This window comes from Parambassis ranga, chromosome 16, assembly GCF_900634625.1.
Source record: "Parambassis ranga chromosome 16, fParRan2.1, whole genome shotgun sequence".
NCBI classification, from domain to species: Eukaryota; Metazoa; Chordata; class Actinopteri; family Ambassidae; genus Parambassis; species Parambassis ranga.
Genome location: NC_041036.1, coordinates 3,171,320 through 3,198,384, shown reverse-complemented (window position 1 = coordinate 3,198,384; position 27,065 = coordinate 3,171,320). Strand labels below are relative to the sequence as shown.

The 27,065-nt window shown below is 44.3% G+C and overlaps 2 protein-coding genes across 5 annotated transcripts; one reads left to right on the top strand and one right to left on the bottom strand.

The window, feature by feature from the left end:
* Window positions 1–692: 692 nt before the first annotated feature.
* Window positions 693–18,841, bottom strand: ano10a (anoctamin 10a). 4 transcript variants are annotated; one of them, XM_028425268.1, is made up of 16 exons: window positions 18,781–18,841; window positions 17,592–17,656; window positions 16,467–16,613; window positions 16,188–16,385; window positions 15,880–16,014; window positions 15,141–15,260; window positions 14,785–14,969; window positions 14,318–14,702; window positions 14,191–14,246; window positions 14,039–14,113; window positions 13,759–13,947; window positions 13,485–13,676; window positions 13,074–13,202; window positions 5,248–5,364; window positions 3,862–3,878; window positions 693–1,595 (listed from the first exon to the last, which is right to left on the bottom strand). In XM_028425268.1, the coding sequence occupies exons 3-16, from the start codon at window positions 16,591–16,593 to the stop codon at window positions 1,526–1,528; spliced, it is 1,995 nt and encodes a 664-aa protein (XP_028281069.1). In that variant the 5' UTR covers window positions 16,594–16,613; window positions 17,592–17,656; window positions 18,781–18,841; the 3' UTR covers window positions 693–1,525. The 4 variants fall into 4 exon arrangements, with proteins under 4 accessions (XP_028281069.1, XP_028281070.1, XP_028281072.1 ...); XM_028425270.1 differs by lacking the exon at window positions 693–1,595 and adding an exon at window positions 3,477–3,761; XM_028425269.1 differs by lacking the exon at window positions 3,862–3,878.
* Window positions 18,842–18,997: 156 nt separating this feature from the next.
* abhd5a (abhydrolase domain containing 5, lysophosphatidic acid acyltransferase a) lies at window positions 18,998–25,908 on the top strand. The gene is made up of 8 exons (XM_028425272.1): window positions 18,998–19,069; window positions 19,432–19,512; window positions 20,947–21,032; window positions 21,136–21,511; window positions 23,279–23,433; window positions 23,519–23,630; window positions 24,080–24,266; window positions 24,767–25,908. Exons 1-8 carry the CDS (start codon window positions 19,038–19,040, stop codon window positions 24,854–24,856), a joined length of 1,119 nt encoding a protein of 372 aa, XP_028281073.1. The 5' UTR covers window positions 18,998–19,037; the 3' UTR covers window positions 24,857–25,908.
* The last annotated feature ends 1,157 nt before the right edge of the window (window positions 25,909–27,065 follow it).

Genomic DNA, 27,065 nt, shown 5'->3' with positions numbered 1-27,065 from the left:
AACCGGATGCACGCTAACACGCTAAAACAACATGGCGAACATGCCTCGAATCGCATTATGCTAAAGCTGTTAGCATGCCGGCATTTTAAGTCTAAAGCAACATGGCAACATGCTACAAATGTTAGCATGCTAGCACACAGAACCAACATGGCGAACGTGTCTCCAGTCGCACATGGTAGCAATATGTTACTTATGCTATGAATGTTAGCATGGTAGCACAAAATCACAGTACATTGTAGAAGCGTGCAGCACCTTTGCATCATTATTTAAGCATGTTAGCATTTAGCTGCCAATATTCCTGCCATCCAGAAACAACAAAGATGGGAAAACTAGTCAAAAGATGCTAATAGACAAAAGCTAAAGTGCAGATTAAAGTGATAAAAGTCACGACAAACAACATTTTAATATGCAAACATTTGATATAAACAGTATTTTGTGATGAATCTACAGAACCATGTGGCTGAGGACCTGCAGGCTGTGAGTGTGTGTGTGTGTGTGTGTGTGATCCAGGTCACTGAAGGTGTTGAAAAGCAGTCAGTGATGATGAATGTGCTGCATGACACCGCTGCTCTCTATGTTTGGCAGATCTCTGCCTCAAGTAACCAAGAGGCTTCCAGCACGCCGAGACTTTATTCAGAGGAGCTCAGTCTGCACACTCTGCCTCTTCATGTCCTCACACACACACACACACACACTTTCCATTCACTTTATTAAAGCTGAGCAGTTCCAACTTACAGTTTTAATACGTGTTGCAACCAAAGCATATGTATATAAAAACAAACATTTATATTGCATTTCAAGGCACCAGGGGTTTTACAGGAGTGCATGGACACAGTCAAATATTACATCCGGTGTGCACACCACATGCAGGTACCAGTAAGCATTGTGATGCAATGGAATCACTGTCATGATGGACGAGTGCAGGTTAACCTGTGATTCTGTGCAAATACTGATGATTTCATATGAACCATGTGATCTCGATGTGCTAACACCGCTCACACTCAGCCTCCCACAGATCAATGGCTTTAATGCAACTATATTTTTCAAAATAAAAGACAAAACATGTGATGCAAATTAAGAATCATGTGTACTTGTCTACCACTATTTATTAGTGAATACATCATATACTTTCTTTGATTCCATACTGAGGACAGAGTCAGTTGTTGGTTGCTGAATCTTAGATGGAGGTTCTGGTCTGTTCATGATCATCCTGTAGGTTTGTTATTATCATAAGTTCAAAGTACTGACTGACCCCAAAGCAAAGTGATGAAAGACCCGATCATCTTTGGATATAAACTCCACAGCATCTCTGAGTGATTTGAACACCTGGCCCATATGTACACCCTGACACACACACACACATCATTACAGTACATCTCATTGAGTGATACGTCTGGTACACTCCTCTCTGTAAACTCACCTCCTTCAGTGACACGGTGCAGCAGATACACACACACACTCACACAAACACACACTCACACACGCTGTAATGTAACGAAGAGTCACTGTGGTGGTGTAAACAGCATCAGTGTGTGCAGCTCCTCCTCTCCTCCTCACTGCTCGCTCTTGCTGAGCTCCAAGGCTTCCAGCATTTTCTGCAACACACAATCACATTCATGATGATTCTGTCCGGTTGTTGGTGTCATACACATCTTTATCACACACACACACACACCCCTACCACAGCGAAGAGGTCAAAGGTCATGGGTTAAATGGAGGTGGATGCAGATTTGTGTTGTAATTTAGACTGTCCACAGCACTCACATGAACACCACCCCCTGACTGCTGTTACCTGGTTTATATATGTGTGTGTGTATCTGAGGAGAGCAGGGTTTTAAAATAGCCTGACCTGCGTGCCGGGCCTGGACAGTCTCCTGCAGATGGAGTCTGTCAGGGACTTGCTTAAGAAACAGGGAGCAGGTACTGTCTGTGTGCTGACAGCATGCGTCTCAGAGAGGATCGTGTCGACGCACGCTGGAGTTACCCTGTAAGCAAAAACCTGATCGGACCGCCTCACAGCTGTCTGAACACCAGGGATCTGTCTGCTGGGATGTTTCCATGAGGTCAGATAGGAGTGGAAAGGTTGGGTTGGTATGATAAACTGAAGGAGATGCAGACCCCCCCCCCCCTCCCAGCAGCCTCTGTGATAAATCACAGTGCAGGACTTTCCCCTTGATGCTGATGTTGGCAGAGCTACATTTTAATCAATTAATTACAACTTTGCAGAGCAGGCAAATTACATCAGAGGCTGAGGAGTGTGTGATGTTACTGAAGTTTATCCCAAAGACTGAAGCTCCTGGGGCGGTTTGTGCTGAGGCAGCCGTTTACCTCAGACTGAGTGAGAAGAATGTCTGAGGCTCCAGCTCCAAACACAGCACAGATAAACTCCAGGCTGCTAAAGGTCAAATGTTTCTGTGTCTGTGATTTAAATGCAAATGAGCTGCTTCAGGCTCCGCCCCTCGGTGGAGGAGGCCGTTTACTTCCTGTTCCATGTCTGTGTAGTCCCATAGACAGCAAGTAACTAGGCCCCGTTCACACTGGAGAAAGTCATTCCAGCTAGAGTAGGATTGAGCCCAGACAGCCTTTAAGCTGGATGCGTTCAGACCTATTTTCAAATCTGGCTAGCACACACTTGTGTCCGCACTCCATCCGGCTTCATCCAGCGTGTTTGCTGTCCTCCAAACCACTAGGTGGCGCCTCGTAATATACAGAGTCCGTTCAGGCCGCGGTAGGACCGCGTGTGCGCATGCGTCGTGCGTTTTTTTGTCCCATGTCGCGCCCCGTGAACCGAAAGTAGCATGTCGCTAACCGGAAGTAGCGTGTCGCTAGCCACATTTGCATTCACATTTGAGCCAATCCGGCTAGATCCACCCACGAGAGGTGGATCTAGTTGAAATCAAACTGGATACTGCCGGATTCGAGGTGTTCACACTCAGAAAAAACACATCAGGATAGGCCCGAATCCTGCTTTAGCCAGATTTTTTTCCATAGTGTGAACGGGGTACTAGGGACAGGGTTTCTGTGACATCATCCGTCTGGAGTGCTGTTTTTGAGGCTCGAACTGTCGCCATGATGGCGGCGTCACGCTGCGCCTAAACTTCAGATACAAGCAAAGAGGAGCCTGAGTGGAGGCGGAGCCTGAGTGGAGGCGGAGCCTGAGGCAGAGTCATTAAAAACATGAGGGTCAAGGAATAGTCTCACTTCTGAAGCCCACCCCTAGAGGCCATGTTGTGTACTGCAGTTTTTAGCACTGTCTGTCAGATAAGACCCTGCAGCACCAATGATGCTACTTCCAGGTACTATCAGAGGTCACATCGCACTAAGATCTGCTACATCACACCAACAACCAACAGGTGTGCAGAAAGCTGAAGACAGCTCTTTTAAGGTCTAACTGTATTAACTGTTTCCCAGTGTGACTGTGCGACAGGCTCAGTGTGCTGTGACTGATCTGCTCAGATGGGGGTGCAGACCGTTGTGGCTTATAGCTGGAGAGGTGCAGCCAACAAAGTGTCTCATCTGTCCGATCAAGTGTCTCCAGCGGGAATGTGATGTTCTCCTCACAGCCTCACCCGACAGCACCGCTCTGTGTCCGACACCGACAGCAAAGCTTAGCTTCTCCCACCAAGCCTCCAACCATCTGCACTGTCTCTCCTCATCTTAAATTAGCTCTGACTCTGTCTAAATGTTTCTGATCGCCGTCTCACGAGACAAACAAAGAGACGTCTTAATGTCATGCTGTGTTTCCATCATCTCATTGAGACCTAGCAGGTTAGATCAGAACAAAAACACCTGAGTTAGATGAATAATTAGCCATTTAGTAATGTGTGTAAACCACACTCACACAAAGCCTGAGCTACTTACCCTCCGTGGAGCTGCCTCTGCAGAACCAAGAGAGCAGGACAGGTTAAACCCGGCTTCACTGGCTGCTGATCAGACTCCAGCTGAGTCAGTATCAGTTATACCAGAGTGATTTTTCTCTTCACATTAAGACTCAGAAGTACAGGGACACATGCTGAGAAACAGTCTGACAGAGTCCAGAATCCAGAGAAGCACTCAGGCCTGTCAGTCCACATCAAACGAATGGCTGCGGTATGGAGCAAGCTAATGCTTCACTGTGGAGCCATATCAATACTATTAGCATAAGGCGAACCATTTGTCTTCAACAGAGTGGTCTGGGACAGGCATCGAGAGCCCATTCTTACTGCTAAATGGGAAGCTATGGACCAATATGTTGCCACGGACACACGTACAGTCTCCACCACTACAGCCGCGAGACACGAGGCTGTGATGATGCACGTGTAGTCAATCACAGCATGATAAACGACTCGCTGCACGTCTTTTAGTGAAGATCTGCAAACATCTGACCGCCCTGGACAGAATTACATGACTGAATGTTACATTGATTTACTGCTGTTGTTTGTAATGAAGGATTGGCAGTCCCAGAACGCTGCATTCAGGAGCAGCCTGAAGGATCCTGGGACCTCTGCCAGGTTTATTACTATTGTTTTATTCTTATAAACTGTTTCTGAATGTACTCAGGAGTGAGTGTGGAAGTAAATCTAGCACTAAAAAATGAGGCAGAATGAATGAAAAGTAGCAAAGTATTCAAATATGTTGCAGAAATGTACCTTTAGGTCACAATCATACATATTTATATTACTTATTAAGTGAGTGCTGAGGGTGGGATGGAGTTCAGTGGCTGCTTGGGATGATATCCACTCCATATGCTTCATCAATATATCAATAATGGCCTTTATTCAGGATTAATGGATCAGTTTCAGATGGCTGAGAGAAGTGGGTCTGTTTATGATTTCAGACTCCTCCCATGATTCAGTGAGGGTGGGGACAGGAAGTGCGCTTTTAAAATCAAAGGTGTGAAGGCTGCGCCTCCATCGGCTGCATTCTTTAAAGGGTCTGACCCTGAACCGAGATTCCAGCTGTGGTTGGTCTTCCTTCACACATTGTGCACAACTGGATGTACAGATGCTCCACACAGCTCCCAGAGTCAGTGCAGCATCTGTAACATACTGCAAGGCTCATGTTCCCGGCACACTGTACTTGTTGTATGTTGATTTGGGTCATTAAGCGATCAAGAACGAAGCTGATGAGGCATGAACACACACACACATGCATATTTTCTGTCTGTTCTTCGGTGCAGCACATTCATCAGAGGTGAGGCTGCACCCACATGTTGCAGTTGTGTAAACAGGAAGTCCACACAGAGAGAGCACAGAGTCAGGTTTTTACCTTTTTCTTGAAGGCCTCCAGTGATTCAAACTCCAGACGGGCCAGTTTGATCTGAATGTGTTTGGGAACATCTGGGATGAGGAAGGTCAGGATGAACTTGAAGGCCAGCAGCCCGTGCTGAAATCACAGAAAGAAAAAAAAAAAAAAACACAATCACATCACGGGGATGAAACGTTCTTCAGGGTCGCCTTTTATTTGCATCCTTATTTTTATTTTTTTCTAACCACAGGAAGGAAACACACGTCAACATAACCTGATTATGCGGTTTTATGGAATGGTGTCCTTCATGGGACATGGCAGTAAAACAGGAGAGGACAGAGGACCAGAGGGGGGGGATGAGTTCTGAACGTGCCCTTGAGACACAATAAGGACAAAAACAGCCTGTTTTTTTTTAAATTAAAAAGGATATGATTGATTTCCATTGCAAAGGATCTGATCAGGTTAAAATAATCAAAGAAATCATCTTAAATTAAAATGGACCATGTGTAGTTAATGTACATGTTCAGTCCAGAAGCAGCTATGGACAGGTCTGTGTGTCATGAGGCAGGCTGTGGGCATCAAGTGAAGGCTGCTGATAACAAACAGGCATTCAGCATGTTTACTGTGTCAGTGTTCCTGCTGTAGATTCATGTTATGATTTATGTTAATCAGACATTAATGGATGGACCTGTGTTAGCAGACAGCAGCTAACTAGTTAGCTAACTGAGCCAGAGCACCGGCATCATGACTGAGGCTCATTATAGAAACACAGCTGGCAGCGTGACACCATCTCCATGCAGAGTCTGACCTCACATCAGTCCAGCACTGTGTTCATCACATGGAACAAGGAACTACAGACACTGTAGAAATGTAGTGGAGTAGAAAGTACAGGTAACAGCTGCAGCATGGAATAGAGTAAAAGTATAAAGTATGCACTGTTGTTTTTACTTAAGTATAAATGCATAAAAATGTACTTAAGTACAGTAACTAAGTACAAATACTTAGTTACTTTCCACCACTGGCTGTGAGAGCCTTTAAATGGACCCATTATGTGTAATAGTGATTGTTTCTGCCACCGTTACTGCTGTAAACATTACAGAGCATTTCCTCTAAGACAAATAAGCCCATCGCTCTGCATGTGTTCAGCTTGTGAACGCTCACATAGGAAAATCATTACACACTTCCTCAGATCTTCTCTCCTCTGTCGGGGGACGTCTGGTTATCAGACACCGCAGACAGACATCACATCTGATTCAGCACGGTGTGTTTTCCCATGAAGCAGCCAGCGCACATTCACACATTCACTCACATGTATGCTGAGCAAACACTGTTCCCAACTGACCACCATACACAACTAACACACACACACACACACACACCTGTGGCAGTCCATCTGGAGGACTTCCAACTGTCATCAGCTCCTTTGATTCCTCATCACAGTAATGGACTCATGTGTGCTACAGTAGATGGAAACATGGTGTGAGAGCACATGAGAGGCTCCATAAAAAAAATCTGATCCGATGTAGTGGACATCAATAAGTACAGGTGTGAACAGACCACGTTTGGAAGGTGTCTGGGCAGCATGTGGTCGCAGTCTGTGGACACTGTGGGTCCTGGTTCACACCGTCTCATTCACTTCACTCCACAGATTTACTTAACAGATGGAAACATCTGTGAAAGCACAACTCATGTACGTTGTGTCTTCTAGTATAATCAGAGTATTGATCTGCTACTATTAGCAGGAATAAAGTGAAGCACACAGACAGTCTACTCATCTCCTCTTTTAGTTCTGAGTCTGTGTGGTACATAATCATTTATGCAGAGGTGAAACTGAAGGAGGATTCTGTAAACAACAGCTATTCGAAGAAATGGCAACTTTCAGTCTCAGGGAACAAACAATATGTTGTTTTTGCAGCGACACAAAGGCAACACTTCTTAAGTTAAAGTGAAGGTCTTCATTCTAGTCAGCACAGCAGCTCCACTAATTAACAAGCAGAACAACAAGAAGGAGAAATCCCTGATCTCAGTGGCTTGTCACATTGATTGAAAGTGCACAATAAACACTCCAGCTCTTAGCTGATTGCTAATGCTATTCAAGGCTAATATATATTTCGGAGTGTTCAGCAGCAGAAGGGTTAGAATGAAGAAAAGCTCTGAGGAGAAGGTGACTTCTGAGCCGGAGCATAAATCCTGCCGTCATGGATGTGACCAAACTTCAGATGCTGAGAATAAGTAGGCGCCTGTGTTGTCATCGCCATGCCGCGATGGAGCTCAGCTTACTGATCATCTCTACCTATAAATGATATGTATTAAGTTAAATCGCATTTTTCCATATCTTGAGTGCATGTAGCAGAAAGGAAAGATTAAAAAAGAAACGTCCTGATCCTAACTGCAACCTGAGCCCACTGAATGAGGAGCATAGTAATCACTGAACCCAGCTGCTGCTCCAACCTGAACAATAACGTTGTCAGGCACAGGTCTGTAAGTGCAGCTACTCCGCACATATCAAAGAACCAGTGCAACTCTTACTTCCACTGCTCTGTGTTCAGCACTTCATGCTGTTACCATGGCACCCCCTCACTGTTAATTGGAAAATTAGCATTTCAATCCGCCAACATCTTTAACTGATGAGGAAGCCAACAATGTGCCATTTCATGTGTGATGTGACATAAGAAGTTATCACAACTCGTGCATCCTCACATGGATGAACCACTCTATCACATGACAACCTCAACCAATCAGATCAACAAGCCACTGATGATGGAAGCATGTCAGTGTCATTTCTATTGACCATTACTTCCTTATAGGACACTGACTGGTCTGAACCACTCATGGTTCAGCCCCCAAACACACAGCCTGAAGCCTGGTCACATGGACGAGTGTAGGTCTGTGGTCTCAGGAAGTCTGCTGCCTTTCAAGATAACAATCCACAACAAATCAGCTCAGATGTGATTTCAGCAGCTACTGAGGTAAACATGGCTGTCACCGTGAACAAAGGCAGTAAAGCTGCAGGCTGCAGAACCAAAACAATGATATGAAATGTGTTATAAACACTCCGAGAGGGACTGCGTGACTTGTTATATGTGTGAGCTTAGTGTCATTCTGTAAAGACTGGCTAGTCTGGCTTTGACGGTGGCTCAAAAAACATATTATGATGAGCAGGTGTCTATAGGGAACTATCTGTCAACATGAGTTAGACGAGGAGCTAACTCTGTCAATGCTGCCAACACCAAACAATATGAATGTATCTGTCTACATGCAGGGTTTAAGGTGTCCCACTGTTATACAACAGGAGTTTAGAAGATTAACTTCCAGCAAAACACCTGCACATACACACAGAGAGATGCTAGGCTAGGCTAGGCTAGGTTATTGGTGCGTAGGGTCGTTGGTGTTTGGCGTAGGTTAATCTGATTATCTAAAAAAACAGTGTAATGAGATTACTGTGTGGTGGGCTGCTGAAAATAACCTTGGAGAAAAAGACCATTTGACAGAATGAAAAGTGTCACACGTGTATCAGCAGGCGAACTTATAACAAGCAGAATGTATGAAAGAAGTATGAGAGGTGTCAGAGTGTTTTAGCACCTTTCAGCTCATTGTTTTGTTTTTGAAATACTTTAATAATCCCATTGCCAATCCCATTCCCAAATTGCTTAAGGCAGCAGTGAGTGCGGGTAAAGTGCCTTGCCCAAGGACACTCAACAATGACTAGGGAGGAGTTGGGATTAAACCACCAACCTTCCGGTTATTGGACAACCCTGCTCTACCACTGAGCCGCTGCTGCTCTTTACCGCTGTAAATGGTATTATCTCCATGTTAGTCACAGCTTTAGGAAGGTTTTGTAAAGCAGCTTAAATCCACAAAGTGTGACAGACTGAAAGACGTAGAGAAAAGACAAACTGCTTTATTTTGTCGTTTTGTTTTTCTTTGCTGAAATCAGATATTTGCAAAGATGGCAGCTAAATTTAGTGATACAAAAATAAAGTTAGGCAGGATGTTTACAGATCTTATGAGACTTCAAGTCTCCAACCTCTGTCTACCTAAAAATACAATGTTTGAATATGTAGCTTATGAAATAAAAGTGGGTCCAGTATTTAGTTTGTCCCATCAGTGTAAACTCAGGACCTCCTGCTGGCCTCCTAAAGGGCCCAGGTAGTGACTCAGACATTACAAATGCAGGAGAGCTTGATTCATTTGTTCAGTTTGAAGTCCACTGCAACATGCCAATGCCAAATGAAGCACATCTACCTCTTGTGCATGTCAGTTGTAATAACACCTTGAAAAATGAATCGGTGATGACGCCTCCTTTCATTTTTTGGGCCTTTGTGAGCGGTTCAGAGTCCTTGTTCTGTTGGCTCGGCTGCCCTGAAATGAGCAGATTACAGCAGACAGACCCGTGACTCTGAAAGAAAGTCTCTGTCTGCTTCTGTGGCAGGCTGGCCGGTTGCCTGGTTACTGCTCACTGATGTGTGTAAGCCCTATACAGTAATTACCCAGGTATCATAGCACTGCTGCTAGTAAGCGACAAGGCGCTGCCCTCCCGTCCGCTCCCAACCCAACCCCATAACCGAGATAAGAGGAGCTTTTTGATTTTAACGGTTTGAATCAGCTAAGTGAAGAATAAAGATTCAAACAGCTGCACAGATAATGACAACTCAACCTGTGAGAAGGTAAAATCCATATGTGGTCTGCACTAACAGGGTCTGGGTTAGAGGTTTGTATTCCCGCTGGAGGCGGCCTTATTTAAAAATGTATGCACCGCCAGGACTTTCAGCCGCTTTAGATACAAACTGCTTCTCCGACGGCAATATATCAGACATCACGCCTATAAACAACATGCATGTGTATTCATGTGTCGGTCCCTCTTGGTACATTTAACATTATACAGCCAGGCTCTCATTATTCTTGTTGTCCCATCTCTTTAATGGCCTGCCTGCTCTATTCTTGGAAATGTGCTGGATGGTAACAGGCAGGAACGTGCTTTGATGTACAATCAGCTGGTGACTCAGGTTCATCACACACACACACAGACACACACTAGATTTTCCCTGCCTCTCTCGATCGTTTCGCCTCTTCTTCCCTCTCTCCTCAGACCTGTCAGTTCCTCCCTCAACACGTTCCGTCCTTAATGTTTTTCAATCTTCGCCCGTTTCCGCCGTCGTTTCAGTTATTGACTCATTTTCACTCCTCCTATCTCTGCTTTGATCCGAGCCTTCTGTCACAGGGCATGTTATGGGTATACAGTACAGAAAAACACATCTGAACGGCAGGTGTGTGTCACATGCAGGATGGATTGCAAGCATATACAACCTCACCACACTGTTAGAGAGAGAGAGAGAGTAATAGTCCGACACACGCTGTGTGCTGCCCTGGTTTCTTTTTCTCCCTGTGTTCACCCGAGCAGCATCTTGCCTCCTCTCCTTATTCAGGTGAGGGAGCAGAGTATAAGTCAAACAGAGAACATCACCCCCCGGGGCCGGCGTGCAGCCTGCTGCTATATAAAAAAAAGTCATGCTCTCTTCTATTCAGCCCAGAAGACAGGGTGAAGGAGGTGGGGATGGATAAGAGGTGGCACTCCCTGTTAGAGCAACAGTGTATTCCTTTCTCCTAGTTTTAACCAGCAAGACTAGAAGCACCAAAAAACAATCAATACACTAATAATCCTGTGATCATGGTGCGATCGTTCTCACGGATACAATGAGGCCATTTTTATGCAGGAAGGGGACAGCAGCACTTCACCACACTGAGTGTCTTGATGATGCTGGTCTCAGCTGGAGACGTCATCAGGCAGTGGAAGGAGCTCCTCAATCCCACCAACATGCCTCTCCAGCAACAAGTGGAGCTAAGGGTCATGTGGACCATGTGTGTGTGCACTGATGCGTGCTCTGGTCAGTCTATATTCCACCCTCAAACTGGATGCATGGACGGACCACCATCTTATTGGTATTTTGCCAATATTTCATTTGCCAATTACATTGTGCATCCCTAGATACACACTCAACCCACATAGTACTATGCGCCTCCTATTGACAGAAAGGGAGCAGTAAAGCTACAGCTGCTTCTGCTTCCTGTGTCCAGAGACAGCATTAGAGCAACACAAGAGTTAATTAAACCCAAGGTTACCCTGAGGAAGAGAAATCACACACACACACAACTCACAACTTCTGCCATGAACAGTGAGTTTATCATGCAGCTCAGTGTGTGCAGACCACACATTCAATCAAACACAAAGACGATCAATATGACCCAGTTTCTGCCCCGGCATCAGCAGCAGACCTGTCCTACAGTCAGGTACAGTAGACTTTACAATGTTTACAGTCTTAGACAGTAATAGCTAGAACCATCAGGTCCCTCGGGAGCTTGTTAAAGCATCAAACAAACACACACATACAGTACAGACGTGTCCTAAAGAAACCTCTCCATACTCAACCAAACCCATTCACTACTTCTCTATTTGTGCTGTTATTTGGAGCTTTTCCTCTGGAGGCATGGTGTGTGTGTGTGTGTGTGTGCTCTGTTTGAAAAGAAGCACAGGCTGACGTTAATGTTAATAGAGGTTGACTCAGGAGAGGAAGAATGTGGAGTGAGAATGCAGAATTTAACACAAATCCAAACAATGACAGGATGAATACTCACAGTGCAAAAACCCATCAATGCAAACACACACTCATGCACACACACATTCTCTCTGCCTCCCTCTGACCCACTGTCTCCCTCACAGATCTGTTTTGGTCTCTGGCTCCATCTAGTGGGGGGAAACCTCCATCAGCTCTGAGGCACAGGAGAGGCCTCAGTTATAATCCAGTGTGCAGGATCCATTCATATGCAGGTGAGGTGATGTTTTTCATAAAACTATGTTCAACCTGCAGGAAATATTCTCTGTGTCTCTGTATCTGTGTTAATTTTCATGTGTGCAGGTAGTGAAGATGTGAGAGGTGAATCCTGCCGCCCATCACATCCTGGTATTATCCTGCACATTTAGTTTCTACCATCTGGCTTCAGATCACACGTCATGTGTGGAGAATGGCTCATTGTGTCAGTGCATAACATTAACAGATGAGACCTGTGGCCCCCTGTTTCAATCAGACAGGGCCAGGACTAAGATGAACAACCTGTATTTATATTATTGCAGGGTTAAAACAAGTGTCCGGTGAGAGGAAAAGTCTGGGTGTCCCTGCTTAGACTGCTGCCCCCACGACCCGGCCCCGGAGAAGCAGTAGAAAATTGATGGATGGATGGATGGATGGGTTAAAACATTAACCAGCATCCACCAGTCTGGTATGTCCTAATATTGTTTTAGTATGTCACTGCCTTGTCTCATAAAATCTGCCATAAAATAAAATGTCTGCCTTTAATAAGAGTAACTAAATTACGTCACTACTGTTAATATTTTAGCAAAAAAATGTCACAATATTACATTTTTTTACTCGCTTTCTTAGAAACTGCTGTAAAATCTAATGCAGTCTAATACTACAGATATCATAAATGTGACTTTTACAAACCATGTTATTGTTTGTAGTGTGTTTGTGTTGCATGCAGGTGTGTTCTAATGGATGTATAGACTGACTAATCATCTTTAAAGAGTGTATCGCTGTAGAGCACAGGACAGTGCAGTTTTCACAAACAGCAAATCAGGCCCTGATGTAAAGGTTGAAAAACAAAATCCTAATAAAATCATGAAAAACTGACTCGACTCCTTCAAGGTCCTTCAGCTCTCTAATTTGAAACAAGCCGAGCCTTGTTTTATAACAAGCCATCCCACAATAATTATCCTATAACTGAAGCACAGCACAGACGTCCTGTACGTCTCTACACAGCAGAAACTATGTGTTTGTGCTTGTATGAATTACCTCAATGGCCACTGTCCATAGGATGAGCTGTGTCTCTGAGTCGGGGAAGTAGGCTTTGACGTGTGGAGACATGCCGATCAGTGCACAGTTGGTCACCACAGCTATCACACTCATGGCCTCAAAGGCAAGCTGGGCTCGGACACACACAGAGAGAGAGAGAGAGAGACAGTCAATGACTTGTTTCCATAAAGGTCAGCCATTTTTGCAAGCTAGGCACAGTGTGATGTAAACGATATGCTCTTTTTAATCAATCAGTTCTGCTAAGATAAAGCATGTAAAGTGGACAATATTTTCTCCCAGGGGAGCTATAGTGTTCTCATGACCAGGGTACTTAGGTAACACAAAGTTAAATATTGCATGGATGATGTGTCTTCAGATAAATCCATAAAGAACCTGCATTAATCGTCTCACCTGCCAGACTCCTATGTTTGCAGCCGGGTCAGAAAAGGGCCGTTTGAACACACGACACATCTTGAAGGCGTCAGAATAAACCTCAGTGATGTTGTTGAGCACCACCAAGAGAGCAGCCAGAGGGTAGACGCAGGAGAACAAGGTGACGTAACCAAAGAGCAGGAACAGCTCCAGGTAGTCGTCAAAGGTACCCTGACAGAAACAGGTGGAGGGATCAGTGAGGAAGAAGACTCATGTGTCATGCTTTTCTTTACCAAAGTGGATATGTAGTCACCAAATATGTGCTCATGTCGGCCTCCAGCCGGACCTGCTCCTCCAGAGGAAGCTCTACACCCTGCATAGTTCTCTTCTTCTGGACTTTACGCATCATCTTTTTGTTGCGCCGCCTCTGGAGCCAGTAGGGCAGGAAGGCCTCCATGAACTGATTTAAGATCTGACTGGTGATCAGCAAGGTGGCCAGACTCTGTGCACGGTCAAGAACAAAGCAGATGAAGCGATGAAGGAAAGAAGAGCGGTAGAAGGATGAGAGGGATGAGAGTGGGGGGCAGGCCTACCTGTCTGAGCAGCACCATGTCCTGCATGACAAAAGCGATGTAGAAGAGCGAGGCGAAGCAGTTGATGAAATTGAACTAAAGAAACAAAAAAAAGTCAGGTGATAACGAGATTTTCCACACTCCTATCAATATCAAGGGCCAAATATACTCACAACTAATACTTTGAGAACAAGGTGGTTTTGATATGAAGACTCCAGCCTGTGATTTTCTAAAGTGGAGGAAACATGTCAGCTCTATAATACGAGAAGCTAGTAGCGCTAACTGTCGGGTTTCACTCACCCCACTCCGTGAGCAACTCAGCAGCATATCTGTAGATGAGGTTCATGACCTCAATGACCACAGCGTAGATAATACTTGGGATGAAACACAGTATTCCAGTCCAGAATGTGGGGTCCTCATCGTGAACATTCAGTGCCCACCCCTCCATCTGGAAGTAGATCATCATGACATAGAGGGACACGTAAAGGCAGACCAGGACGAAGGGCAGGGACACCAGGTAGATGCGCAGCAGCCTCTTGGCATTGGGATAAAGAGGCTCCTCACGTCCCGTCACAGGGTTGAACCCGAGGACGCCATGGAATCCAGGTCGGGGTTCTTCAAAGGCCTTCTTCCTGCTCAGTGTGCCCCAGTTGTATGCTAATGAGGCGCTGCATCGCTTCCATAACTGATGGATGATGGATCAGTTTACATCATCACTGATGATAAAATACTGGTTCATATGGGATTACATAACACAGTTTCCATACCTCCAGGATGACAGTGCACCAGATCAAGTTGAAGACCGCGAACACGACATATTTGTCGTAGTCCTCCCAGTCGAACAGGTAGTAAGGCAACCCAATGAGGGCCATAGGCACCAGGGCAAAGGTGAAGTACTCCAGAAAGCCAAAGTAGAGGGCCTGGCCCTCACCGTAGTAGTGTCGGATGTCATCTGGAGACAGATGGGACATTAGAATGAAGTGGACAAAAATATATGCTCAGAAGAACTATGACGTGTTTTATACAGAAACTATAATCTACCTGTGTGTCAAAACAACTGATAATCCCACATTATCTGGATTATTCTTGCAAGATTCTATGAATGATGATTGTAATAACTCACCAAGAGGCTGAAGAGACAACTTCACCTTCTCATACCAGGAAAAAGAAAGTCTCTTTAGTTCTTCCTTGTCATGCAGAGGAAAGACTTGGATCAGGATTCCTTTGGACAGCAATCTGCGAACTAAATACACAACCTGTTATCATCAATATTCACTGACTTTCACTGACTTCTGGCCCACATGAAATCACACTTCCTGCTTTTTCTTATCCCTCACTCTTCTTGGTCTGAACTTACTTTCCCAACTAAACAAACATGCAGCTTAATCTTCTAAAACAAGGACAGACAAACAATGGCTCATTCTACACAATGCCCTGTCTACGGCAATAATTCCTATTGTCCAACACACAGTGACTAAATACAAGTACATGAAAGCTCTATCATTTCATCAGCTACTTCTTGAGTGCATCATTTGTCCGAAATGATTGCATTCTGCTTTAACACAATTTGTCAAACACAAGCACTGAATAGAGGCTCGCTATCTCCGCTGCAAGTTCATTGCTTCCTTATCTTTGCTTTGGAAAAATATTTCCCAGCATTTGCATATTTATTGTTTCCATACTGAAAGAAAGAGAGAAGGATGGAGGTACAGAGGCAGCTCAGAGAGACACACAGGATGCGTTCAGGCAGGAGGTGGAGACGGAGGAGAGTTGTGCCGCCTTCTTTTGCTGCAACTCCAGTTTTTTTTTACCAAAATCCACCTGTTCACTCTGATGGGTGACAAAGCTTGATGTGGACTCACTGATAGATTTCCCTGGGTAGAGCTTGGCCTGGCTGTATCCTGGCACATGAGTCTCGTCTTTGGCTCGTAGAGTGTCCAGCTCATGTTTGATAATGTACTGACACTCAGCCATGCTGAGGAAGTCATCTCCATCCCCTGGAGAGACACAGCAGATCAGAGACAAACAGCAAAGGCATATCAATCAGCAGCGTATGCTTTACACGATAAAAGAAGTCACTGAATGATGAGAGGAGGTACTGACTTTTGAACATGCCTGTAGGTCACATTTAAACAAGACGTGGCTTCACCTGACACCTGTCACATTTCACCTTTGAAGTCTTTGAAGCTGTGTTTGTTGACACAGGTGAAGCCCCTCATGGATCCGTCACTGCACTCTTTAAAAAGACCCACATCCTCAGCACCAGAGAGCAGCCTCTGCCAGGAGGCGCCCACCAGAAACATGTTGGGGTTTTCCTTCTCCTCAGCAACAACTCCAGGCCCCAACTGCTCCACCAGCAGCTCAGCACCTGAGAGACACGACCAGGATCAAGAACAGTGACTGCAACAATAGAGAGAGCTATCAGAGGGGACCAGCTGAACATCCACACCTCCATTCTGCTGTGTGTCTCTTATCCTGCTCAGCAGCCAGGCAATGGCCTCCTCCTTGGTGTCTGAGGCCAGCTCCACCACCACCAGAGGAGTGAACCTGGACCCACTGCTGTCTGTTGACAGCATCGTCCCGCCTCCTGGAACACCTGCAAGAGGAGCGACAGAGCATCAGGGGAGATGTGACTCAGAGAGAAACAGCTGTAAAAAAATTAAAAAATAAGTAAAATCAGAGAGACTGTGGTGGACCTGATCTAAGCTAAGGAGCAGAGGGACCATCTGCTCATGAACAACTCGCAGTTCAAATACCAGCAGCCATGATGGAAACTGTTGTTGAAACCCTGTATTGAGCAAGAATATGAAAACTCTGCACTTGCAAAACTACAGCAAAGAAGTGCTAAACATACAGCTAATAAGGTTTCTCCCATTTTACTCAGAATAAAACTAATTAACCTGAATTATTGTTATAAAATACTGATAAAAACATTGAAAAACAACATCAAACATAAGAGCTGGAAGCTAAAGCTGAAGTAAAAGAACATTTCCCTGACAGGATTACACAAGGTGTGTCAAAAGCCACTCCCAAAGCCACACACACACTAACTTGACAAAAGTATGTAGACACTCAGCCACCGAGTGTGTGTCTGCATTAACAGTCTATTGATAAAATCTGATGAAGGGTCACAGGCCAGGACAAACAGGTTCTTTCACAGCAAACTCCTAAGAACATGTCTTTGAGCTTTTATTTTGAAACAGGAAGCTGTAATCACCTAGGTGCTCTTTATAAGCTCTGAAGCTGCAAGGTTTTTACACTAGTTTGTCCATAAAATGTTGATCATTCAGTTATCTAGTAACACGCAGCACTAAAAACAGACGAGCAGCTGCACATGGTGTCCATTTACTTTTTGTCACGTCTACTAGATTTGCTCCGTGATGAATGCATTGCATTCCGCCTGCAGGAACTGTAAAAGCAAGAGCAGATGGCAGACCTGAAGTCTACCGACAGGAACAGCTGAGCGGCTGCAAGACAGGCAGGAGGGGAGGAGCGCATCAAAGTATCCCAGAAAACAGCGCTGACCGCTGGATCCACAGGCCTCTGTGCGCCGTCACTGCAGCTCGGTACTCACCGGGTCTTGTCTGCGTCGGTCAGGGAACAGCTCAGTTCCAGGCTCGGGACCGGAGCCCTGCTGATCTGTGAACAGTCAGATTAGAGGACACAGTAAAGCGTGCTGCACCCTCTGGACCTCCACGTCACGCAGTTGCAGGAACTTGAGCTGTCACACCCACCGAGGGCTCAGTCAGTGAACACGCGCCGGACATTACACAAAATGAAATTATTCTGCTTTGATTTGTTGCTTTACTTCAAATTTTCTTCAAGTTTGTCATTTTTTTTAAATTCTAGTTTATTTTAGAAGCTTCGCCAAAAATGTGTTTTAAATTTGACTCGGTTGCATATTTCTGTTATATTTGATATTTTGAATAATTTGAATGATTTAAATCCTGATTTGTACACAAGACTTTTGTACGTGTAAAAATGTCACGGGCACTGTTTATGTCCAAAGGTCGAGGTGACACTATCATCATCAATATGTCCAATCATCTGGGGGGGCTCCACATATCCCTCATATAAGAACATCTTTGTGTAACTTACAGCCCTGAAATATCATCTACAGTTACTTATCCAGCTGTGCGGCCCCTGGATCAGTCAACACGCAGGCTAATCAGTCATTCCTTCTGTTTATTTAGGTGAAACTCTGTAATATGAAGGAATCTTGCTGTTAATGATTCAATCACTGCAGGCTCCCACTATTATCTGTATTCTACATGTATTTACTTTAGTGTCATCAAAGTCAGACCAAACTTGATTTTCCTCCTGGAAACAAAAGACAACTATCTGGACCCGTTTCACAGCACACATAACAGGAAAAGCTGCAACTAATGACATTAATCATGTATTCATAACTAAGTGTAAACGTCTTACGCAACCTAAACGAGCACTTTGTATATATTACAGATCAATAAGAAGTTAGTTAAACTGTTGTGCATTTATGAAGCTGGCTTTTGAATGTACGTAGCATAATTCTTTATTGAGACATGTACAGTAAAGTTTAGCTAGCTAAATCAAACACTTTAATAGAGAATGTTGCTAACAACTTTATGACTCAATGGATGACTCAACGTTAGTCTACGATTTATTTAAAAACATTGCACTGTGTGTTCTATCCGTCAAAACTAATAAGGTAATAATACTGTGTTACTTTTCATTCACCCAAATTAAGTAAACAGGTAAACACTGATATCATTTAACCTACTCACCGAAGCTCCCCTCTGTGCTGGGCAGCAATGTTTAGATATTTGACAGGAGAGGCTACTTCCGCACTCTCAGCGAGCTGGGTGCGTTTGTTTTATGTTACAAAGGACACGGAGGTCGCTGCGGTGAGCGGGTGCTGTGCGTTAACGGTTACCGCTCGGCCGCGGTACAGCAATGAATAAATCAAACGCCTTCATGGTATATGGCTTACGTCAGCGTCTCTCTCTCTGCTCATGTGACCGACAGAGGAAGTTGTAGCAGTATGGCCGATCGAGCGGTGACAGCAGCCAGGGGGTGAGTATTTCAGCAAACCCACCTCACTCCGCCTCTCCGGGACAGCGTGTATCACTTTAGAAAGAGTGATATATTATTCTGCAGCTTGTTTTTGTTGTATACCGCGCAGTTCTTTGTCTGAAACAAACAATACCTGCATGCTTTTGTCATACAGTCGCAAAGTAAACAAGCCCTGAAGTTCACGTAAACATCGCCGTAGCTGGTGCCCCTTAAGTATTAGCATATAAGCTAAACACAAACGTGTGCTAATTAATCAGGACGCTAACACGTTTGAAATATTCAGCTTGACATTGAAGGAAGAATCGTTAATTTAAACCACGTGTGCTCATTAAGAGGAGGTAAAGTTTGTGTTCTGCTTTCAGGGTTGTTCACAGAATGCTGTCTGTCGCTGGTGTTCACGGTCTCGCCAGCAGCATGTGGGGCTACGTGGACTCCACAATAAGGTAACTGCTGTCCCCATGACCCCACAGACTGCTGCTGAAGGTCCCAAAAAAAAAAACACTGTTTAAGATGAAGTCCACATACAGGCAGAAATGCACTGCGGCCTAATGTAGCCTCACATGTTTAATATGGAGGAGGCACAGGACTGCGTAGTTTACAGTGCTCACCTGGGTTTGACTGAGCACAGAAACCTGTAAGATCTGCACCAGACAGGTCATAATTAAAGGACAAGTGTGGAGGATTTAGTGCCACCTTGTGGTGAGACTGCAGACCCATTCAAACACACTTACAGTCTGCTCCCTGTCATGCCCCTAATGAAACACAATGACATGTAGCTGCACACCATTGAAAACATGAACACTATTTAATATTTCCCCCTTTAATTATACAGCTTCACAGAATTCCAACTGGAACTTTTATTTTGACATCCCCATTCTCCAAGTTGCACTCCATCAAAGACCGATTTGTTGACAGCACACTATATTTTATTGCACCTAATGAAATATGGTGTAAACTGCTGTAAGTCTGTCTGGCTCATACTGGTCTCAAGACCTGCATACTGACCTGCAGTCCGGCCCCTGATCTCTCCTGTGCTCATTGACTTTACCAGCCTTTGATTACTATCAAATTACTATTACTACTTATGGACTGACGATATATATAGATATCCATTATAATATAATCACTGTTTCATCTTGCTGTCATGTTTGCTCTGTACTGTATCATGTTTGCTCCTCGCTCTCTCTCTCTCTCTCTCTCTCTCTCTCTCTCTCTCTCTCTCCTTCATCCTCTCTGTCCTGTCTCCCTCTTCTTCTCCTCCTCAACCCGGCCGACTAGCAGCAGGACTGGTTCCCCCTTAAGTTGACGGGTCCTGCTCAAGGTTTCTTCCTCTTAAAGGGAGTTTTTCCTTGCCACAGTGCTCTTAGGGGGGTTCGGGTTCTGGGTCTCACGCTCTGAGTTTCTGTGAAGCGCTTTGAGACAATTTCTGATTGTAAAATGCGCTATATAAATAAAACTGAATTGAATTGAATTGAATTGTAAGTGACAGTGACAGAACTGAAGAAGCCACTCAGTGTCTTCAAAAACATCTTTGAGTCCAGTTGCCTTGATTCAAACTCTGAGACAGAACAGGACCTGGATGAATGAGAGCATCCACAGACATAAGTGACAAAACATCAGTTGTAGTGTTCCGAGTAACCCAGTGAGCAGCTGATGCAGAAGTCATGGGATGTGACACTTTCAAAATAAATGCTTCTATTCAGACGTTCAGTCCTGTGTTCTGTTGCTGACGATGATGATGATTTAAGCCTCTTCACACACTACAGTCAGTCTTCTGTACTTACTGTTGGGACATTGTGTAACTTCCAGAAATCATTTTTTTTTTATAAAAGGCAAGTTCTATAAAGGTGCATCTGAGTCTGTGTGTGTTTGTGTAGGTGGTGCTGGATCCCCAGCTGGCTGCCATCATGGTGCCCCACCTCACAGAGCCAGCTACAGGCAGCCGAGGACAAGATGCTGCGGTGTAAGAATTTACCGTGTGTTTGAAGCAGTACAATTATTTACAACATATTAAACGTTAGGAGAGTGTGATCATTTTAAATCCCCTGCCTTTCCTCTGCTCTCAGGTGTCAGCGGTGCTTTTACCAAACAGTTTGTCCCCATCTCTAACGGCAACCAGCTGTGGACTCTGACCTTTTGCGGTGACAGCGTTAAAGATAAAACTCCCTTGGTTCTGCTGCATGGTTTTGGCGGTGGCATGGGTCTTTGGGCTCAGAACCTGGATGCTCTCTCCCGGCATCGGCCCGTCTACGCTCTGGACCTGTTGGGCTTCGGACAGAGCTCCAGACCTCTGTTCTCCACAGATGCCCAGGGAGCAGAGGATCAGTTTGTGGAGTCTATAGAACAGTGGAGGGCCAAACTGGGTCTGGAGTCCATGATACTGCTGGGCCACAACCTGGGAGGATACCTGGCTGTGTCGTATTCGATTAAATATCCAGGCAGGTGGGTGCAGATTATGGGATTTCTTCTTATCTTACTGTAGTAATTTAAAAGGGGCCCGTTATCCTTCAGTGCTGATCTTGTTGATACGAGCTGTACTTGCTGCAGGAGCCGTGGATGTTGTTCAATCTTAAACCTTTACAGACTGATGATGAAGGATGTCAGGTTTTTAAGATCAGATTTGTGGCATGAGTCAGGTTTTCCTGGCTTTTTATATAAAATATAAAGTAAAAGAAACCGTCAGATGCAGGAAAGTGGTGTGGAGACAAGAACAAGAGTATTATGATATAGAGAATTTTGTCTAATTATTTTCTATATGTAGACATTTACTTTTTTTAAGTATGAAACGAAGTCTAGTTTATTTAAAGGTAGGGTAGGAGATTTAGAAAACTCGGTGAGAGTCAGCCAGATTTGGAAAGTAAACACACGCCCCTTTCTCTCGGAGCTCACCCCGAAGCCACGCCTCCCAACCACATGGACGCGCATTACCTGAAGACAAGCTGCGGTTTGTGACTTCGGCCATCATGCACGTACCTCTCTGGTGCGTGCAGAGCAGGAAGAGAGTGACAACCAGCCAATACTCCGCGCAGGGTCCACCCGGAGGATTGGCTGATGTTTTTAGCGTTTTATAGCTTCCACAGATGATTCATATTCTTCGTTTTAATGAGAAACTGCCGAACTAATCGGTTACTATCGGATTGTAAAGAGAAGTTACACTAATTTAACAAAAAGTGCATCAGAATGAAATGTTAACAATGAAAAATTAAATTAAACTCATAATATTAGATTATATGATAGTTATTAATACCTACATTATGTGAGGCCTTGGTTTTTGGGTTTTTGGCCACTTCAGTCTGTTCTTTTCAAAATAAAAGTGCCACTATATCTTACTGTTCAGCTGCAAAGAGCAGACACAGTCAGGGAGACCGTGGAGAACATAGTGGAGCATTTAGCAGCTGAAGAGGAAGACATTTTTTTTTATCAGGCACTGCTGGAGACCTGTTAGATTCTACTTCATCAGCTGCAGCTGCTTGTTATGAGCTTCTGCACCTTAATCTGCTAAAAATGCCACAAGGTCAACCGCAAGTAAGTGGACCTTGAGTGGACGTTGCTCCGTGAATCCCAAACATGTATTAAACGTGACACAGTCCTTTTAACCAGTGTTAATACGAAGCGAAGCCCAGGAAAAGAAAAATGAGTCTGCCCTGAACAGCCTCTTGAATAATGGTTCTGCCCTTTTTCTCCTAACATGACTGAAGCACAACATGCCAGCGTGGGAGCAGGACACAGTTGTCCCGGTGTGCCTGTAGGTGCTGGCATCCTGTGATAACAGCAGTGTCCTCCAACACTCTCTCTCCTCCCACTAGACCCTATCTTCCCTGAATCACCTCCTCTTGCTGCGTCTTCAGCTCCAAGCTTCCAGCAGGCGCCTGGCTCTCCCTGAGGGACGTTTGATAAAATGTCCTCAATCCCTTATCTCCTGCCTTCATCAGTAACACTGAAAAAATTCCCTCTTCCCTGCCTTATTGTTATCTCAGTGTTCTAAATGGCCTTTAAGTTATAGCCTGAGATGCTCTTGATCAGGGACATATGTCCTTATTTAAGCCGAACTGTGGCCTAAACAGAAATCCTGCCGCTTACTCTGACCATTAAAGTGCTTGTTCTGTGTAGACTGCTGGTCTGTGTATTACAGCTTCCTGCTTCAGATGTGTCTGCCCAGCAGTTTTTTTTATCTTTATGTATGTATTTCGTTATGTGTCTTTCCTACAGAGTGAAGCACTTCATCCTGGTGGAGCCGTGGGGTTTCCCCGAGCATCCGGACACCGTGGAAGCCGACCGCCCCATCCCAGTGTGGATCAAAGCCCTCGGTGCCATGTTCAGTCCCTTCAACCCGCTGGCTGGACTGCGACTGGTAGGACCCCTAGGTAAAGGGCCTGATGATGCAAATGTAATCAAGCTGTGTCTTCTTTTAATGGCTTGATGGTTGGTTTTGACATGTGGCCCCTGCAGGTCCCACTCTGGTCCAGACCATGAGGCCTGACTTCAGGAGGAAGTTCTCCTCCATGTTCAGTGATAACACTGTGTCAGAGTACATCTATCACCTCAACGTGCAGAGCCCCAGGTCTGTTTCTCTTCTCCTCACCTCATTAATGCGTTTATCTTAATAATTGCTACCAAAGCAGTTTATATATATACATCACCTTCATTGCAGTGTTAATTTTGGCAGCAATTTCTGATTTAGTTTTTATTTTAGTCTTGTGACTAAAATGTCATTTGATTTTACAAACAAAATTTGCTCTGATTGGATCTCGTCTCCATTAATAATTTTGTCTCGTTTTTATTCGTTGACGAAAGTGTCAATACATTTCGTCTTCGTTTTTGGCACCGTGCGTTAGTTTTTATTTAGTTATCGTCTCGTTTTTATCAGCAAAAAAAGGTCGTTAACGAAAACTATGACGAAAATGATTCGTCAACAAAATTAACACTGCTTCACTGCAGTCATTCCAGCAGTATTATGCCTCATATCATCAGCATTTTATCATCATCATCCTGCTCTTTGTTCTGTCACAGTGGAGAAACGGCTTTTAAAAATATGACTAGTCCCACGGGCTGGGCAAAAAGGCCGATGCTACACAGGCTGGACCGGCTGCAGCCGGACGTCCCCATCACCATCATCTACGGCTCCCGCTCCAGCATAGACAGCAACTCGGGCAGCACCATCAAGGACAGGAGACCACACTCTAATGTGGACATCATCGTAAGTTCATTTGACTCTTTCGATTTCAGGTGCAGCTGATGATAAGAAATGGATTTAAAATATTGAACACAAAGAGACGTCGCAGAAAATGGCTCGTGTGATGCTACATCATCTAATTGTCTACAGGTTATGGATCAGTACTGCCCACTGTATCAAAGTATGATTTTATGGTGATAACGGCCGTGAGAATTATTTCACATGCTCGCTCTCGCTTTATATAATATATAATTCATATAGTTAATAAAGATAAAATGGAAAGTGAGAAACAGTGATGCTGTTTGTTTGTTTGTATCTATTAAAATCAATACAAATATTAATTAAAAAAAATTCTCATTCAGACTCCAGAAGTAGAGCGGGGTTTAAAAAGTGTTTCTGAAAGTGTAACTGAGACACATTCATACTTGAAATAACTTTCAAATCAGATTCATAAATGAATCATTGTAGCCTTTCGTTATGGCTTTTAACCCTTAATCATTCGCCTCTCCTCTGGTTCTGTGCAGACGATCCGTGGAGCCGGACACTACGTGTACGCCGACCAGCCCGAGGACTTCAACCACAGAGTTTTGCAGGTGTGTGACACAGTGGAGTGAAAGCAAAGAGAAGCTCAGTTATTGAACTCTGGAGGAAAAAAAAGGGGACCGTGAGGAGCAGACATCTTGAAACGCCAAGATCACGACCGGTATTTAATGCTGTTCACCATTCCTACCATTATTAAATGAAGAATGTGTCTACCAGAGAAAGGATAAACAGATATACTGCCGCACACACAGCCACGAAGCCTTAATGTTCAGTGAATGAACAGCACTGAATTCTATAACAGATCATTTTCATATTTTTCTATTTTTGTGAAACTCATATGATGGAAGACTCATTTTCTCATACTCCTAATAACATGAACCGTAATATGACATAAGAATAGTTTTAACCGGAACAGAGTCGGTGTCGTGCGTCCATAAATCTCTGTTCCAGTGTCATGTAGCAGGTACTTCCTGTGTAAGACTTCACCTGCGGTTTGTGGTTTTTTTCCCACATGATTCTGATACAGACAGGAAGTCCGCTCCATGGCACGCAGTGATAAAGTGATGAGCCGGCTGCCGATAATAACCGGCTCCGTAGCGCCTGTCCTCTGAGCTGAGCTTGTTGTTTTTTTTTTCATACTAAAATGTTCAGTTGTGTTATTGTGAACGTCACCTCAGCACTTGAATCTAAAGCTGTTATTGAACAGTCCAGTGTGCAGCAGAGGTGCCATACATTTCCTACCCCAAACCCTCAATAGCACTGTTTATACTGAGATGAATTAACCCTTAACTGCAAGCTCAAATGACTTTGACCTGGATGGATACGGAGTCTGTCTGTGTGCCATTCAAATCTCTCTGAAGGGAAATTATTCCCCAAGATGTTTAAATTTTGGGGAATAATTTTGTTTCTGTGTACAAGGGGAAATAATGTAAGCATAAAACACACACATTTGGAAATGTGTTACACTCTTTTTGCTCTATTAAACAGAATGTGGGAACTTCTATCTGCACTGCACTGCATTCCTTCATAAATCTTTCTCTCACTGGTCCACTCATTTATTCAGAGTGCATTAAGAAATTACTGTAGTGCTACTCAATGCAAATAAATAATCTGAACCCTCAAACCCGTAGAGAGCCTCTGTGAACGATAGTGCTAATGTTCTGCTCCCTAAAATCTCTCATATTTATAAAAACCTCGGTGTAAATAACACATTTGGTTGTGTCCCCTTCCTCCTGGTGGCTGCCACACATGAATAATTTGTGTGTGTAAAGCAGGTTTGCATCATAGGTTTAATCTGCTATGCAACACTTTCATTCAGCCTCTTTTTAATGGAGTAAAGGTGACAGATGAATCAATATTTTTCCTCCAGCTCTCCTTATCATTTCAGAGCTGTCAGCCTTCTGCTACACACACAGAGAGGGAGAGAAATGATTCCTGTGCGTTTGTGTTCAGCACAGCGCCTCACTGCCACTAGAGGGCACTCATATGCAGAGGTGAGAGAACCCTTTTTTTTTTTGCATTCATTTTCAACGAAAGCAAACATGTGACATGAGAGCTGCCGTTCCACATGGGCAATTACTAAAAGGGTGTCTGAGGATAGTGAGGTCAGCGAGTACTCCTGAGTGTTAGATGGACGGGAGGATGTCAGGCGGATGTAAATTGTGTCTACACACCCCTCCCTGCCTTTCTGATTCCACCCTCAGATCCGGGCTCGACATTAACAGAGACATCGATCGTAAAAGACATCCTATCTGTTTTTATTCTCCCTGCTCTTTGATCGATACAAGAGGGGAAATATGCAAGCTCATGTGGAAGTATTTCTGAGTCGCATGATGTAAAGCTTCCTTCCTGTGCTGCATGACATTCGCTTCGCTTTAACTGCTTATATGTAGGAAATGCATCCACACCCATTGAGACAGGGGAAACTCAAGCCTTCCTCAGTGGCTTATCGGTGGCATTACTTGGAAATCAAGCAATTAACTCAGAGCACACCTCAGGGTACGAGCTCTAAAGCTACAGTAATACCATCCTTCCTCTGACATCAAACCATTAAACACAACATGGCAGGGCTGGGGCCACTACAGACCTCTGAGTCACTCCACTGACTGAGGAAAAATCTCACTGATGAATCACAGGATGGATAACGGGAGCTGGGTTTATTCAAATATTTATAGTTTACATTTTAAACTGAGGACTTAACATTTTTAAGTCCTGGCCAAATCATGATATCATCAGAAGATCAGGTCCAAAAACCCCAGAAGCTGCTGATCCCTCTGGATC

Coding starts and splice junctions, on each gene's coding strand:
- ano10a (XM_028425268.1), bottom strand. CDS start 16,593: ATGCTGTCAACAGACAGCAGTGGGTCCAGGTTCACTCCTCTGGTGGTG. Junction 15,261..15,879: donor CTACCCAGGGAAATCTATCA/GTGAGTCCACAT, acceptor TTGTGTATTTAG/TTCGCAGATTGCTGTCCAAA. Junction 13,948..14,038: donor ACATGGTGCTGCTCAGACAG/GTAGGCCTGCCC, acceptor GACCGTGCACAG/AGTCTGGCCACCTTGCTGAT.
- abhd5a (XM_028425272.1), top strand. CDS start 19,038: ATGGCCGATCGAGCGGTGACAGCAGCCAGGGG. Junction 19,513..20,946: donor TACGTGGACTCCACAATAAG/GTAACTGCTGTC, acceptor GTGTTTGTGTAG/GTGGTGCTGGATCCCCAGCT. Junction 23,434..23,518: donor GCGACTGGTAGGACCCCTAG/GTAAAGGGCCTG, acceptor TGGCCCCTGCAG/GTCCCACTCTGGTCCAGACC.